Here is an 18,093-nt window from a genome sequence, read left to right on the forward strand (position 1 = left end):
TCCAGTCTGGGCGACAGAGTGAGACTCCAACTCAAAAAAAAAAAAAAAAATTGCAGTTATAAATGTAATTGACAGGTGAGTGGATGAATATGAAGACCCATACAGACAGACATGAATAGCAGCATGGAAATGAGACTTTTGGACTCAAGAGTACAGATATCATTGGAAACATTAATGAAATCCTGTGTCATTACTGTTGACAAACGGAAGTTCGTACCGAAACAATAAGATACAAGAAAAATCGAAACATGAATAGAGAGTGAGAGAAAGATGGAATCTGATAGTGGTAAATGAGTTTGTAGGTGCTAGGTGATCCGATTTAACCTGTCATCAGCCCTGGGAAACCTAGATAAGTGTTCAAGTCCTACAAAGTCTATTTGGAAACTTAGTTACCATGTGCTGAATGAAGGAATGAATCATTTGTCTCTATTTAAAAAAAAGTTGTGCTGTTTTCCCAAGGTTCTAGTTCCTGTTTCAGTGATATGTGAGACTCAGTGGAGATATGGGAGATCTTCCCCATTCCCTTAGCAGTCTAGTCTGCCCAGTCTTGGAGGTCACGGTGGGGGCTATGTTACAAACACGTTTTGGGTTTCATGTGAGCAGATTCCTAAAATGAGCAATCCAAAGCTTGTTATACACTTAATCTAAAGAATAACATTCATTAAGGCTTTATTTATTCCAGGGATTAACTCAGATGACCATTCATTGGTAGTTTAAAAATATTGCCTCTCCTTTAGATGTAAGATTTTCTGACTATTTTTATTTATCTGGTGAATTTAAGATATGTTTATAAACACTTTTTAATGATTTCATAAAGATTGAAATGTATACATTTCTTGTTTAGCATTTGATATTTTATTATTTTGAAATTGTTACTAGTGAAGTTTTAGGTGTAAGACACTTGAGACAAGAATGAATCCTGAAATGGAGAGCTGCTCTTTGTAAGTATGATGAAATATTAATTTTTTATGTTTCTTCAGGGATATCAAGGAATTGCAGGATCACCAGGTGTCCCAGGAGCTCCAGGAATACAAGTATGTGATCCGTTTATATACATTTTAGTAATCAAATTTCTAGGGAACCAAATAATATCATTAACAAAATTTTTTTTGTGGTTAATTTAGGGAGCTCGAGGACTACCAGGTTACAAAGGAGAACCAGGGAGAGATGGTGAAAAGGTAAACACTCACAAATAAAAATGCAGTCAGTGGTTTTAGTCACTCAGAAACAAAGGATGTTTGTGAATATGGCTCTCGTTCAATAGTCTTCACCTTGGTGAATTATAAGATTTGTGGGATCAGACATTTGTTAGTGGCAATTGACTGATAAAACTTATTAAAAGCTTTTATCTTTAGATAAAAGAGATCAATATTCACCACTGTCAAATGAAACAGACATTGGCATTATCCTGGTGCCATGTTCTCTCCCTGTGGTTAAGTTCCACAGGAAGCTACTTTCTTAGAGGATAGTGAATTGTGTGAAAGGAATGTGGTGGCCCAATACTGAAAGTCCATCTCTATACTAGGTATCTATCTTTGTAGGTGGCCTATGGACTTAACCTTAATGGACTTTATCTTTAGGGCTTCAGTGGGTACAGACAACATATCTATTACTGACTTTTTAAACAACTCAGATTTGTCAAGCTTCCTGTTGAAGTATATGTTCTTTAAATATGTCAAATATACTAGTACCTTCCCATGGAGCTAGTCAATGCCTGCTGGGCCCTGGTGATTATTTCATGACCAAGATGTCTATTTGTATTTGCTCAGATCTCCATGTTGATTTGTTCACTTAATTCCTAAAGTACAGTCTTATTTCCAACGTCTTTGAAGGCATTTTGCTGTTTGCTCATGATAAAAACCTAGTGATTTTCTACTGCCATTCTCACAAAATTCTACCTTATTAAATGATGTACACAGTATTCATATTTGAGAAACACTGATCTAGACTACTATCTCTATTTTATGTGTTTATGGTTACTTATGTTGGTTGCAGAAAATTGTAGTTGTTACAAGTACCATCCCAGGTCTGATGGATCTGCTACTCTCAAACTATTTGACCTTGGCCACATAATGTCTCTGAATCATATTTCTTCATTGTTAAACTAGGGGTTTTTAAATAGGTTTATTGTGAGCTAAATGAGATAATACATGAAAACTATACTCATATAGTATAGTTCCTGGCACAGTTTTTCTTAAATAAGTGGTTCTTTTTTGTGGTTGTGATTTGTTTGTCAAGTTGCATAGTTGTAGTTGGGATATAGCATGGGTTGGGCTGGCATGAGCAAATTGTGGGTGAAAGCATTCACCATGGCAAACAGGAGGCCTAGTGACTGACAAAGAAAGAGAGAACTGATAGATAAGCAAAGGCAGATTTATAATATGGGGAGAATTAGAGGAGATAAAGCAGAAGGAAGTCAATCTAATTCCTGAAGAAGAAATATAAAATCCTCCTGTCTACTGAGTGGCCCTGGGCTGTAGGGGTCTTTTTAGCCACTGAGCCATCTCTGCCAGTTTTAAGTGATGAAGGAATCTTTAGAGACAGTAGGGAGCAGCCCAGGCTACAGGAATGGGAGATGTCTTATAGTTATGCTCTGGAGATGTCATAAGAAACAACCTGACCTTCTTCAGGTGAAGGGGGATTCTACCAGGAGGGAGAGGACAGCTGTTTTGAAGCTTCCATGTGTCAGGAACTTCACCTATATTCTAGCCTACAGGATCATTACTGACTCACAAATAGCCTAATTTTAGGGGAAAAGATTATGAAAGTATGCATGTATGAATGAATGAATAAATGTCTTAATTTTTCTCTTTGAGTTTTTACATTTCTATTTTTAAATTACCAGAAAATATTGTATGTATTTGCCATGTACAACAAGTTTTAAAGTATATATTCACTGTGAATAACTATATCTAACTAATTATTGTACACATAGCTATCATTTTTGTGGTGAGAACACTTTATATTCACTTTTAGCATTTTTCAAGAATATAGTATATTATTAACCATAGTCATCATGTTGTACAATAAGTGTCTTGAACTTATCCTTAGCATCTAATTGAAATTTTATATCCTTTGACCAACGTCTTGCTAACATCCACTCCTCCCAATCACCCCAGCCTCTGGGAACCATTCCTCTACTTTCTACTTCTATGAAATTAACTTTTTTAGATTCCACATGTGAGATGATATAGTATTTGTCGTTCTGTGCCTGATTTATTTCACTGAACATAATATCTTCCAAGTCATCCATGTTATTGCAAATGACAGAATTACCTTCTTTTTTTTTTATAGCTGAATGATATCCTATTGTGTATGTATACCACATTTTCTTGATCCATTTTCTCATTGGTGAACACTTAGATTGAGTCCATATCTTGGCTATTGTAAACAGTGTTGCAATGAATATGGGGGTGCAGGTTATCTCCTCAACATATTGATTTCATTCTTTAGGTAAGTCTTAGAAACCACATGTAAAAAGGGGGTTTTTCAGTTGCATATTTTAGAAGAATTAAAGTTTTATGGGAATAAATGCCTCATTTTAAAATAGAAGAACACCAATAATTCTACTAGTGGCATCTTACACTAACTGCTTTGTTGTTTTGGGTCATTGTGCTGTCTTTTAAATATAGGTGTGTGAGTTTTACAAAGTTGTTCATTCTAGTGGATTTGATAAATAAGACGGATGTTTATGCAGAGGTCTCTGTTTTCAGACCAGTAGTGATTTAATTCAGAACTGATTATTTTCTGAAGTTCATTGTTGGGGTTAAACTCTGATTTGACATAGTCATTGTGGGCCTAAAATTACCATGTGCTACCTTCCAAGTTTCCTTCTCACATTACATGTGGCTTCTGAGAGTTCTTTACCCAGAGTTAATATAATAGAGCATGTTAATTAAAGACTTTCCTTGATTTTCAGAAATGGGAAGATTAAAAATCATACCCCTGAGATGGCTTTGACTGTGGCAGTGCAGGATACTTTTCCCAGACATCACAGAGTGGCCTTTGTAAGATTGTTCCACACAATACTGTTCTGCATTAGGATATTTTCCTAGAATAATTTCCATGTTGTGAATTTTCCCTGAAGTATGAGTTTCCACTTAAGATAATGAAAATTAGATGTACTTTCTTGCTAACTTTAGCATTTGTTCTCATATCATACAATAGAATGTATGTAGATTTGCAGGGGTTTGTTTTCCTGGATTTGCAAAGTCAAAAAACAAAACAAAACAAACTTCAGCAAATGGTCTTTAATTGGTAACTCATTTTATTACATGCATTAAAGTTATTATTTAAAATCTAAAAAGATACTTTAAATATTTTAAAGTACTTCCTCAACTTTAAGGATGCCTAACATATTTAAGTTGTGTAGAAAAATATATTTTGTAAAACTTCTATTAAGATGTTTTGGTTAATTGATACATATTTATGAGTTTTCAAAATTGAGTATGAATCTTTTCTATGGCAACATCAACGTTGGAGATACAGGAAGAATGAATAATTTATTTATTTATTTATTTATTTATTTCATTTATTGTAGAGATGAGGTCTCACCAAGTTGCCCAGGTGGGCCTTGAACCCGTGGGCTCGGGCAATCCACTCACCTCAGCCTCCCAAAGGCGTGGGATTACAGGCTGAGCCACCGAGCCCGGCTATAATTTATTTTTTAACCTATCCAGACTTTGTACAAGCTCATACCTGTTTTTTCTGGGCTTAAGAAATAAACGTATTAACTATATCTAAGGTACTGTTATTATTGGACAAAAAATACATTTTATTTTCTTTGTTAGAACATTCAGCTTTTAAGTGGCCCCTTCAAACTCTCAATTTCCCATTGTTCTCAGCATCCAGGCCACAGTATCACAGGATAGTCCCACCTGAATAAAGTTACTTACTACTGGGCTTGCACATCAAAAGACTAATTAGCCGTGGTTTTATAGTTATTTTTTATATAGTTAGTCATAACCAAGGAATTTCAATACTTATTTTTATTTTGAGAGAAGAGTAATAAAGAACCTAAAGAAAGGTGTTTTAAAGGAATGATACGTTTAAAACTTTGCACTTTAGTGGTGTTACTTCTTGCAGTGTTTCTGCAAAGTTTACAAAATTAAAACAAAGCCTATAGGAATATAGGAGAAAGAAATAGAACAAAGTTGCTCCTGGTTCTGCTTTCTCAAAAAGGCAGAGTAACCTACCCATGTAGCTTTCTGATAGCCCCATACGCCTAAACACTGGTGTGTGTGTGTGTGTGTGTGTGTGTGTGTGTGTGTGTGTGTGTATACATGCGTGTAAGAGTAGGGAGCTTAAAGTAGCTACAGGTTATAAGCTTAGTTCTGAATTCAGAGTTCTGAATTCTCAAGTCATGCTTCTTAGTCTATTTAAACCTGGTTTTTATCATCTGGAAAGTAGAGGTTATAGCATTTTTGAGGAGATTAAATGAGGCCTTGCATGTGGTTGGCATAAATTAAGCACCATAAATTAGTGAATATTCATGATGGTGGTTTGTCATCAAGACGACCATTCTGCTAATTATCTAAGGTAAAACTTTTAGAAATACCTTTGGTTTATCCTTTATTTTTTTTTCTATCTGCTGAAGTGCCCACTTGAAACAATCAGACAGAATTTTCTAACTTTCTTCCCACTACATCTACCTTCTTAACTGTAGACGTACCCATTCTCTGCCCTTCCTCCTATTAATGAGTGAACTGTCCATGTATAATCCACAAGCCTCTTCTTGTACCTTGGATCCTGTCTTTCTCCATTACTTTGTGTTATTAATTAGCCCATCTGTGTCATTAGTTTTTTCTTTTCCAGTTAAATTTTCCCAACAGCCCAAAGGATGATCCATCTGAAATCAACCAAACAAAATCCCTCTTCCTCTACCATATAGCCTTCCTTAGCTAGTACCCTATTTCTGTTTCTTATCACAATGTAAGTACTCCAAAAGGGTTGTTTTTATTTTCTGCACCTTCTTATTAATAATTCCCTTTCACTTTCTAACTCACTCCAGTAAGACTTTCATCCCAACCTTCTGTTGCATATTAGACTGTCAATCTTCCATCTTTGGAATCAAGAGTGTTTTTCACTGATTTCTTCTTGTCCTGCAGTATGTCTCAGCAGCATTTGCCATAGCTGACTATTTCTTCTTTCTTGGAATGATTTTTTTCTCTTGGCTTCTGGGACACCAAATGTTCCTAGATTTTTCCTTGCCATCACTAGTTACCTTTCCATGTTTACTTTTTGGCTCTTCCTTCTCTGTCCATTTTCTAAAAGTCGAGGTGTTCCAGGGTTCAACCCTGTGCCTTTCTCCTTCTTCTTTAATAGAGTGTACTATTATAATATTGTTAAGTATAAACTTATATGGATACAAATATACATATTAAATATAAAATATACATGCATATTTTATAATTATAGCAATTATCAATACATTGATATAATTAATGTAGCAAATTGTAAAAATGATAATAAATATATAAGCATATATGTATAATTTTTTTTCTAAGAAATTTGTTTTTTTGTGAATCTGGAGAAACCTTGAAGTTGTTACAGCTAGAGATTTTCAGAAAAACTTTATTTACTTCATCTACTTTTTGTGGAAATCTCTAAGTTTTTATGGAGGGGATGGCACTATAATTTCACTTTTAAAAAAATTCTTTCCTCAGAGGATTTTTCTTCCAAAACACTATCTGTGTCCTCTCTAAGTATTCTTTCCTATTGACTTTGCTAAGTGTCCTTCTTGTACATATGGTACTGACCTGTGTGTCCAGGCTTTCACTACTGTGACTGCTTTTGAAAAATCTTGATTATCTCCTGATTTTTCAACCATGTTGCTTTTAAAGATGCATAATGGATTCAGCATCTTAGTTTATTATGAAGAACCATTAATTCCATATCCTACCTTATTTATTGGATGTTATTCCTCTTCTGTCCTATTTTCTCTTTCTTCACTGGCATTATTAGGAAACATACAACTTTTATTGAATATTTATAGAGTTCTTCACCTTTTATTAGTTCCAAACTCAACTTCCCATTCTTACTTTGGATATCCTCTGTTGTGTGGTCTTTGGTAAACTACAATAGTGACTCAGTAGCAGAAGCTCGAGAATCTACTTCTTTGGTAGGCCTAAGGAGTCCAATGGTAATCCCAAACCCAAAGGGACTGCTCATTACTAGGTTAAAGAGAATAAATATTTTAGTAGATCTAAACAGTTCATAATAAACCATTGTCATCTGAGCCTGTGTAAGACTTAGTATTATTATTATTTTTAATCTGAGAGGAGAAAGAACCACCAATCTGTGCAAGACTTAATGTACTGGGTGCTTGAAAGGTTTTGCTGTTGTGTGTACATTTTCCAGTTTTACTCCTGGATATGTTTTTGCATCAGTATTATCCAAATACATTTCTCATCACATTTAGTCCTCACAAAAGACCTAATGAGGTTGGTAAAGTAAGCCATATCAGGCCCATTTTACATTAATTGTGAAGTAAATTATCCTTATTTTACAAGTTTAAAAATTGAGAAATGAAGAGCTTAAGTCATTTGTCTAAAGTTACTCAAGGATGAGGGGTTGAAATAAAATGCCATGATCCCTCTGGCTTTTGTTTTTCTATATTTTCTGCCTTGGCCAGAATAGTTCTTCACAATATGATTTGTGCCTCTTTCACTCTATTGCCTGCACTATGAGAAGAATTCCTGCGTGCCTGTCAGGAGCCAAGAAGATAGGCAGGGGAGGGAGTCAGATGTGTACCCAAGGTTGTGCTGACTGGGCTATGAAAGAGTATTCATTGTCTATATTTCTCTCCAGGGAACAGGGATACTTCACTGTGGATTACAGGTCATTAAACTTTTAAATTATAAAGACTTTGCAGTAAAAGTCTTTTGGGCATGTGGCCTCATATACACATATAGATTTTATATCGATGCTACTGAAAAAGTATAATGTGAATTTAAAATATGCATGCAAAGACTTTTTTTAAAAGTGAAACTTAAAAAACAGATCTGACCAGGTGCCATGGCTCATGCATGTATGATAACACTTAGGGAAGCTGAAGTGGGGGGAACACTTGAGGCCCGGAGTTGGAGACCAGCCTTGGCAACATAGTGAGACCCCATCTCTACAAAAAATTAAAAATTAGCTGGGTGTGGTAGCATGCACATGTAGTACTAGCTACTTGGGAACCTGAGAAAGGAGGATTGCTTGAGCCTGGAGTTTGAAGTTACGTGAGATATTATTGCACCACTGTACTCCCTCCTAGGTGACAAAGCATAAGGTTAAAATTTTAAAAAAGTAAGCCGGGCTCGTTGACTCAGCCTGTAATCCCATGCTATGGGAGGCTGAGGTGAGTGGATTGCCTGAGCCCGCAGGTTCAAGACCTGCCTGGGCAACTTGGCGAGACCTCATCTCTACAATAAATCAAAAAAATTAGCTGGGCGTGGTAGTGCGCACCTGTAGTTCCAGCTACTTGGAAGGTTGAGGCAGATGTATTGCCAGAGCCTAGCAGGCCGAGGCTGCGGTGGCCAGGAGTGGCCACTGCACTCCAGTCTGTGTGACAGAGTGACTACAACTCAAAAAAAAAAAAAAAAAGTAGCTCTCATGTTCTTTTACTATGCAAATAGATCATCTTGACCTGACTTTGAAGATGGACTCTAGGTCAACTTAAAAAATAGAAAGGCAGGCTGGGTGCAGTGGCTCAAGCCTGTAATTCCAGCACTCTGAGAGGCTGATGTGAGAGGATTGACTGAGTCCACGGGTTCAAGACCAGCCTGGGCAATATGGTGAGATCTCATCTCAACAATAAATCAAAAAGTAAGCCAGGCATGGTAGCACATGCCTGTAGTTCCAGCTACTTGGAAGGCTGAGGCAGAAGGGTAGCCTGAGCCCAGCAGGTCGAGGCTGCGGTAGCCATGAGTGTGCCACTGCACTCCAGGCTAGGTGACAGTGAGACTCCAACTCAAAAAAAGAAAAAAGAAAGGCTTTTCAAAGTCATATTCATCAGCTATGGAAGATTTGGAAACAACCTGTGGGAAATGGGATCATCTTATTATCTTGGATTCTCTTTGACTCTAATCTCTTATAAACTCATATGAAACCAAAAATGTGACTCCCCTCAAAAATTGTTTTATTGGAATTTTCTCTGAGGACTCAAGTGTTTACGATGTTTTGGGAAATGAACATTTTCCACATTTTTAATTTCAGCAAATTATTATTAATCACAATTGAAGCAACAGGTTGCCTTGGAAACTCAGGGTAACAGAAATTTCACCATCTAGAATATCACTAATTATAATAGCAGGTACATGAAGGATCAAACACTGTCTGTTAAATCACTTTTGTTCATGTTTAGCCAGAAAAAAAATGTGTAAACCCACACCAGCTTTAAGAGATTAGGAAAATGTGTTTTCCCATATTCTGGGAAATAGATAAAATCTGGATATTGGTAAATAGCAGTTATTTCTACCAAGAAAAAATAGGAATGAATCAAGTTTGAATTTTTCCTCAAAGAGGTTGGAATCTAATAAAGGACATAACCCAAAGTAATTGTATTTTAAGATAGTTTTTTGTTTTGTTTTTTGTAGAAACAGGGTCGCACTATATTGCTCAGACTGGCCTTGAACTTCTGGCCTCCAGCTATTCTCCTGACTCTGCCTCCCAAAGTGCTGGGATTATAGGTGTGAGCTACTGTACTTGGCTAGTAGTTCATGATAATAAATGTTAAGTGACAAGAGAGTCAAAGTACTGTAGGATGTAAAGGAAAGTTGAAAATTTGAAAAATCTTCACGAAAGATGAAAAGGCTTCGTGAAAGAAGCTGTAAAGATTAATTACAGCTAGATAATACAGAGTCAGTTCTTATCTAAGTTAAGACATCTTTAAGTTAGGGTTCTTTATTATTATTATTACTACTATTACTACTGTTGTCGTTGTTGCTTTGGTATTACCAATAAGACCGTAAGAAACACCTTTGTATATATTTCTTTCTTTTTTTTGTTTTTTTGTTTTTTTGAGTTGGAGTCTCACTCTGTCGCCCAGGTCAGAGTGCAGTGGCACGCTCACGACCACCGCAGCCTCCACCTGCTGGGCGCAGGCAATCCTTCTGCCTCAGCCTTCCAAGTAGCTGGACCCACAGGCATGCGCTACCACACTTGGCTTATGTTTTGATTTTTGAATTATTGTAGAGATGAGGTCTCACCAAGTTGCCCAGGCTGGTCTCGAATCCCTGAACTTAGACAATCCTCTCACCTCAGCCTCCCAAAATGCTGGGATTACAGGCTTGAGCCACTGTGCCTGGCCTATATATATTTCTTAGTAAATTTTTCTGAGTATACCCATAGGAAATATTTCCAAGAGTAGAATTGATTATTGACTGTAAGAGTTCACTTCATAGTTAAACTTGAATTCAGATTGCCTATTTACCTTCCAGAAAGTGTGTATTCTCCCAAAAATTGTATGAAAATATCTTTCCTAACACCTCTTATCAACAGGGTGCCTGAATGAAACGTAATTGTACACCTAACCCTTAACTGTACCCCACAAAACCGTAATAAAAAATATTGATTAATAAAAAAAAAGAAAAAGAAAATATCTTTCCTCACATTCTTAATCAGCAATGGATTTTTTTAAAGTTTCTGATTTTCACCAGTATAAGTTAAAAATGGTACAAATTTGATTTTCATTTTTTATTAGTGAATAAGATAAGGTATTTTGATGTGTGATTTTTAAGCATTGTGTTATTTCTCATAATTTGCTTTCTTGTTCATATCTTATTCTTTTTTACTGGGTTGAGTTCCTGTTAAAGATTGATTTTTATGCGCATTTCATAAATTGTGAAAATATTTTTTATGGCTTATATTGTACATTTGATTTGTTTTTTTTAAGTTCTAGCCATAGAGAAAATTTTCATTTTTATTTATATGTAGGTTTTTGCTTTTTCTCTTTTTTTTTTTTTTTGAGTTGGAGTCTCACTCTGTCACCCAGACTGGAGTGCAGTGGCCGCTCCCGGCCACCGCAGCCTCGATGCTGGGCTTCAGCGATCTTTCTGCCTCAGCCTTCCAAGTAGCTGGAACTACAGGCACGCGCTACCACACCTGGCTAATTTTTTATTTATTGTAGAGATGAGGTCTTGCCAAGTTGCCCAGGTGGGTCTCGAACCCGCGGGCTCAGGCAATCCACTCACCTCAGCCTCCCAAGGTGTGCGATTACAGGCTGAGCCACCGGGCCCAGCTTGCTTTTTCCCTTCTATGTTTGTATCTAAATATAGATTTAGATACATTTTTAGTATAATTACTCATAATTTATTTTTGACGTTTTATTATTTTACTTTTAACCTTTAAACTTTTGGGTTTTGGAGTAAAGCTAGATAAGCATTTTTTCTTTTTTCCATAAACGAATAGCCAGTTGCCATAACAATATCTATGAAGTTTCATTTTTATTCTCCATTTATTTGTAAAACCATCTTTATAATTAAATTCCTATTTTCATCTGAGTCTGGTGTTTTGGCTTTCTATTCTATTCCATTGATCTGTCTATATCTTCTTTACGCAAAATTGTTTTAATTATTGTCACTTCATAATACGACTTAATATTGGCAGGGCTAGTCCTTCCTCATTCTTTAAAATCAAAATTTTCCTGGCTATTCTTGAATACTTATTTTTCCAGATAAATCTTAGTATCTTTCCTTCAATGTCTTAGAAATTCCTATTCATATTTCAATTCAGATTCCTTTGAATTTACAGATTAATTTTAGAAGTGTTGACATCTCTCCGTTACTGAGTTTTTCTATTCAAGATTATGGCTTATTCTTTTTACTTCAGTATAGAATTTTTTTGTATTAGTCCTGAACATTACTTAATTTTACGTTACCTAGGAACTTTTATTTCTTTTGTTCCTTGTGTAAGTTGAACCTTTTAGAAATCTATTTTATATTGGTTATTTATACATAAAAAGCTAATTATTTTGTATATTAATTTTTTAAAACAACAACTAGTTAGTTTATCTTATGCTTTTAGGGTATTAGCTGTATTGGCATATTAGAAGTATAATATTAACAATAATTTTTCTTCCTTTTATTTTATCCCTCTTCTATGTTTTGTCTAAATATGTTGGCTAATCCAGGAAAAAAAAATTAAAATAGTGCTGATACCATGTTACTTTGTTTTCATTTTAAGTCTCAAACTGGCACAGACACTTCTAGTTCAGGTTAGTGGCTATACTAGTAGTGTAACTCTCTCAATAGCATACTGTGTGCGCGTATGTGTGTGTGTGTGTATTTGCAGTTTTGTGTTTTTGACTTTTGATTCCAGCCAATAGCAGCATCCACAATCCTGCTTTAGTAACATCTCCCTCTCTAAACTTAATAATAGGTGACTTAAGTTTATCAGGCAATCACTACACTTTTTTTCTTTTTTGTAGACCATATTGTCCAGATTGAAAGGATTTATTGGACCCATCTTAATGGAATCATAGATTTTAAGAGTGGTCTTTATATCCACACCCTTGATTTCATCCTTCCCAGAGGCTGAGATTTAATTGGACTTTATTAGGCTTTTATTTTTTAAAGGGATTTTCCAGTTTCATTATTTACTTGTTTCTCCCAATTCTAGCATTTTTAAACTTGGTCACCTCCTTTTAATTGCTACTTGCAGCATGGCCAATTATTTTCTTGTATTTTTGAAAAATATTACCTTGCCAAATACTGCCAATAACAATCAATTTATAATACTAACATTCTGTTTTTTTCGATTCCTTATCTCTAGCTGTAAGTTCATTTGATACATTAATTACCTTTGCAAGTTATTATAAGCAAATTTTTTATCAAGCATTTCACTGTTGTATTACACGAGACATCATTTTTACAACCTTCAATAATTATTTTTTATTGCTCACTAACTGGTGTCAAAGCAAATGCCATATGTACTTTCTAATGTTGTTTTGGCAGTCTCCTGTTTCTTATATATCAAGTAAATTAACTTAGGCTAAACTACAATGCAGAAACAAATGACCCAATGACTCAGAGGCCAACACAAGAGCCATTTGTCTTTTAAGTTACATGCTCATCATGGATAGTCTTTGACTCAGCTTCTGTGTCTTCATTATAAGTAAACCTTATAAATAACTTGTTTGAGTATAATGTGTTTAGGTTATATTCTTTGTGTTCTGTATTTTGTACATATGAGAAGGACCAACTTCCAAAAATGAATTATCTTTTGGAGGTTGGGTCCCTTGTAGCACAGACTTTCCCTGCTAGGTAAGTGCTCTAGGAACCCATTGGCATTAGCGTATGAGCTAGCATTGCTGTGAGAAACTTTGTTCAGCTTCAGGTAAGTTTTTTTTTTTAGATTCTTTCAGTGCGTTTGTTCATTTCATGTGGGTGATTTAAGAGCGCACCTGCCCACACTGTGCTAAGTGTTCAGCAGTTTTTGACCAAAAATGACATGACACTCTCTGTTTACCAGTCTTTCCCCGAGTGCCTTTTTTTGTTTCCTTAAATGAAAAAAAGCCCTCAAAGGGAAACATTTTGCTGATATGGAAGAGGTGAAACAAAAAGCAGCAGAAATACTAAAGCCATTAAAACTGATGAGTTCAAAAATTGTTTTGAATAGTGGAAAAAGTGTCTGAATAGGTATTTTGCATCACATGGAAAATACTTTGAAGGTGACTGATGTTTAGACATGTAAGAATAAGTACCCAAGTTTTTATAAACTCTGGTTATTTTTGGTCCCCCTCCATATTGTTTCAGTATTCCCCAACAATTTTGACCACAGTTTCTTTCTCTGCTCCCCCCAACTGATTTATGTTGATATGACTACCATACCTTTTACTTATATGTAAAAATCTTGCTTGTGCACATAAGGATAGCTTTGTCCAGACCCTGTATTTTTTTCTGCCACAATGTGAGTGAATGCTATTAATCTTTCTACTTCGTCTAAGATCTGTTTGCCATCACCAGTAAATGAAATTTTGGAGATTATGTCTTCTAGAATCTGTAGCCAGTGAATGGAAGTCTTACCTAGGAGTTGTTTTCAGAATAGATGATGGCTCATTAAGGGTGGAATCAGTATTGCTGTTAAGATTCTTCTACCTCAAAATATTTTTCTGATCCTAAGTAAGCCCTAATAAATGGGTATTAATCTTTCATAAAGATAAGGTTTGATGCAGATATGAATTTAACTGTTTGCAGAATTATTTCAATGAATTTTGACAAGGGTGATGTTGAAGAATATAAGATGATAATATTTAGGCTGAAATATTACTTCTTTAATTAATTTCACTTTTATTTTTAGGGTGACCGTGGACTTCCTGGTTTTCCAGGGCTTCATGGGATGCCAGGATCAAAGGTTGAAGAAATTTATTCCTTTTAGATATAGTGATGCCATGTTTTAATTCTTGTAATATCAAAAGTACTTTGATATTACAAGTGTTATAAATAAATGTTCATATATAATTAAATATATACATATTAAAGTAAATGGGCTAAGATTTATACCAGTTAACATAAAACTAAAAAATTCCCTCTAAAGTTGTTAATGTGTAATCTTATAGTATTTAAAAACTGATGAATAAGTTTTACTATATACAAGTTCTCTCAACTATAAACCCTAAATTATAAACCCTATTATAATACTAATTGTCCTTATTTTTTTAATAAAGCCTAGACAAGATGAATTTTATGAACAAACTTTAAATTATTTTATTTCTTTTTTCTTGCTTGTGGCATATTAAACTCAGTTTATAATCTGTGTTTTTCCTTTGTAAGGAAAATATTCATATTTCTCTAATATTCAATATTTATTTTTTATCTTTTAGGGTGAAATGGGCTTCAAAGGAGAAAAAGGATCACCAGGAATTTATGGCAAAAAGGGAAGTATAGATCACACAACAAAGTATCTGTCTTGAACTTTTAGTGTAAGGGAAATAAAAAACTTGAATTGTAGTTACAGCCCAATGTTAGAACAATTAGCTTTGATCATCCTTCTCAGAGAATTAATTTAATACAATTTTTAAAAGAAAGAAAAGAACTGGTAGGGTCTATATATGGTATTCTTTAGGACTATGTTGTATTATTGATCTTTCTGAACCTTTGAAAGACTTATGGTGAGAGATTCTTTGAGATGTAGCTGCTTAAAAGCATGTTTACTGAGAATGTTATGGATCTTTCTATTTTATATACACGGAAGTTACATCCTCCATGTGTTTAAAATACTCATTTTTATTTTGCCAAGATGTGGTTTCTGGGTCTAGATGTTTGTAATGATAATTCTGCATCTATCATCATTTTAAATGTGTTCACATTGTATCCACTGGGCTGATCAAATAATGCTTTGCAGAGCCAAGATGAGTTGTAGTTCCATGAATTTTCATTACATAGTGAGGTTAACTTATTAGCTTTCCTATTTAAGTTTGAGTTGGAACTTGAAATCATTGCAAAGCTGTTTTTAAGTGTTTGTTCTTAATACAGGGTGCAAAAGGTGAAAAGGGGAATGCTGGTTTCCCTGGCCTTCCTGGACGTGCTGTGAGTTTGATAGAATAAACTTCTTGAGTATTTCACTTTAAATAAAGAATGTCTTATAGTATTTTTAAAAAGAAAAGTTAGTGCAAAAATATATTGAAGTACATGTATATATTTTTCAGGGAGAGCCAGGAAGACATGGAAAGGATGGATTAATGGGTAGTCCTGGTTTCAAGGTACTTACAAAAAAAAGATTTTTGTATCTTGCGAGTGAAAATTAGAAAATTATATTCATATTTGCATTTTTTAACATATGGCATTTGTATAAAATTAATTACCTGAAAGGTTTAAGTGTAATTTTAATACGATACTGAATTTCTTGAGTTTACTTTGAGTTCTTATGTGTCAGAAATGAAATCAGAGGATATTGCAAGGTTGATCTTCTTTGATTAGTCTTTCAGATTGGTTTGTTTGGTGAGTTAGAGGCAGAAGTTTTTAGCTCTGTCTCTCAAAGAATTAAAGTTTCAGGGAGGAAAACATTATCCCTCTTAATCCCAACAACTTCTTTATCAGTTGTGTGGTATGAGTATGAGATAATTAGAGTAAGGGGAATTGCAAAGTGCCATTCATTCACTATTCCTGAAAAAACTCAAAGACCTATGGCCTTATGATGGGGATCAGTACCATCATATACTTAAACTTTGGACTTAGCTGGTTCAAATACCTAAGGAGAGAGTTTGCATAATACATCAGAGCTGAAGAGGCCACTTGGTCAAGTATTGGACTTAGGGATATATTTCCTAATGGTCAGTACTTTGAAGCTCAGAAGTCTGGACCAAATTATTTTGGTCTTTAGTTTTTTCTCTTCCTTTGGGAATATTGTACACTAATTTGCTTCAAGTGCTGTAAAAGTGCTCCAAGTAGTCATTATTCCTTAAAGATTATAGACTTCCTAAAATAATAGTAGCCTGAGTATAAAATATGGAGGCCATTTTATTATTTATTTATATTTTTTCCTTTTTTTATTTTAAAGATATGGGGTACAATTCAGGGTTAGGTATACAAATGTTTATTATACAGGTACCCTTGTTGATGAGGTATGCCCCTCCTTCCCCTTGCCGTCTCCCTCAACTGCCTATCCCATACCCCCTCCCCTGGCAGTTTCCCACTACTACCAATCCCTTTCTTATAGTATTATGATAATTGATCAAGGTCCACTTATGAGTGAGAACATGTGGTACTCTGTTCTTTGTTTCTGTGATAGATCACTGAGTATGAGACTCTAAATCCATCCAAGTTGCTGCAAAGTCCATATATTTGCCCTAATTATGAGCATAATGTTCCATTGTGTATATATACCACATTTAAAAAATCTAATTCAGCTTCAATGGGCAGCACGGTTGGTTCCATGTTTTTGCTATTGTGAATAGAGCTGCAACCAACATATGTGTGCAGGTATCTTTTCTGTAGAATGATATGTAGAATGAATTTTTTGTAGAATGAATGTAGAGTTCCTCTGGGTATATTCCCAGAAGGGGGATTGCTGGGTCATAATGAAGGTCAATTTCTAGTTCTTTCAGAAATTGCCACACTGTCTTCCAAAGAGGTTGCACTAGTTTGCATTCCCACCAGCAGTGTAGATGCATTTCTTTTTCTCTGCATCTTTACCAACATCTGTTGTTGTTTGTTTTATTAATGGTGGCCATTCTTACTGGTGTAAGGTGGTATCTCAATGTGGTTTTGATTTGCATTTCTCTGATGATGAGTGAGGCTGAGCACTTTTTCATGTGTCTGTTGGCTGCCCATATATCTTCTTTTGAGAAGTGTCTATTCATGTCTTCTGTCTAGTTTTTAATGGGGCTGTTTGTTTTTTTCTTTTCAGCACGTTTGAGTTCCCTATAGATCCTAGATGTTAGGCCTTTGTCAGATATACAGTTGGCAAATATATATATTTTTTATTATGATATTGTGGGGTACAGTTAAGGGTTAGGTATATAAATACGTTTCATTCAGGCACCCTTCTTGATAAGAGGTGTTTCCTCGTCCCCAGACAGATATTTGCTGTTAATCCCATCTCCCTCCTCCCCGCCATAGTTTCCCACTACTGTCAGTCATTTTCTTATATTATTACATTGGATGTTCAAGGTCCATTATATGAGTGAAAACATGTGATACTCGGATCTTTGTTTCTGTGAGAGGTCACTCAGTATTATAGACTCTAGTTCCATCCAGGTTGCTGTGAAATTCATGATTTTGTTCTTTTTTATGGCTGCGTAGTATTCCATCGTGTATATGTACCACATTTTTAAAATCCAGTCCTCTTTTGATGGGCAGCATGGTTGCTTCCAGGTTCTTGCTATTGTGAACAATGCTGCGATAAACATACATGTGTAGGTATCTTTTTTATAGAGTGATTTGAGTTCTTCAGGATATATTCCCAGTAGGGGGATTGCAGGGTCATATGGGAGGTTGATATTTAGAGCTTTTAGGAATCGCCACACTGCTTTCCATATAGGTTGCACTAGTTCACACTCCCACCAACAATGTAGAAGTGTTCCCTTTTCGCCACACCCTCTCCAACAGGTGTTATTTTTTGAGATGTTGATAATTGCCATTCTGACTGGAGTTAGGTGGTATCTCAGTG

General features: G+C 35.2%; 1 protein-coding gene across 1 annotated transcript in view; it reads left to right on the plus strand.

The window, feature by feature from the left end:
- Positions 1–14,979, plus strand: part of LOC103254377 (collagen alpha-1(XXI) chain) — a 114,634-nt gene extending 99,655 nt beyond the window's left edge. Inside the window, exons 11-14 of the mRNA XM_021709717.1 lie at positions 981–1,034; positions 1,125–1,178; positions 14,284–14,337; positions 14,807–14,979. Coding sequence (XP_021565392.1) covers positions 981–1,034; positions 1,125–1,178; positions 14,284–14,337; positions 14,807–14,896 — 252 coding nt within the window. The 3' untranslated portion in view covers positions 14,897–14,979. The remainder of the gene's footprint in view (positions 1–980; positions 1,035–1,124; positions 1,179–14,283; positions 14,338–14,806) is intronic.
- The last annotated feature ends 3,114 nt before the right edge of the window (positions 14,980–18,093 follow it).

Source organism: Carlito syrichta, unplaced genomic scaffold (genome assembly GCF_000164805.1).
Source record: "Carlito syrichta isolate Samal-C Ts95f unplaced genomic scaffold, Tarsius_syrichta-2.0.1 Scaffold277477, whole genome shotgun sequence".
In the NCBI taxonomy this organism is placed as follows: Eukaryota; Metazoa; Chordata; class Mammalia; order Primates; family Tarsiidae; genus Carlito; species Carlito syrichta.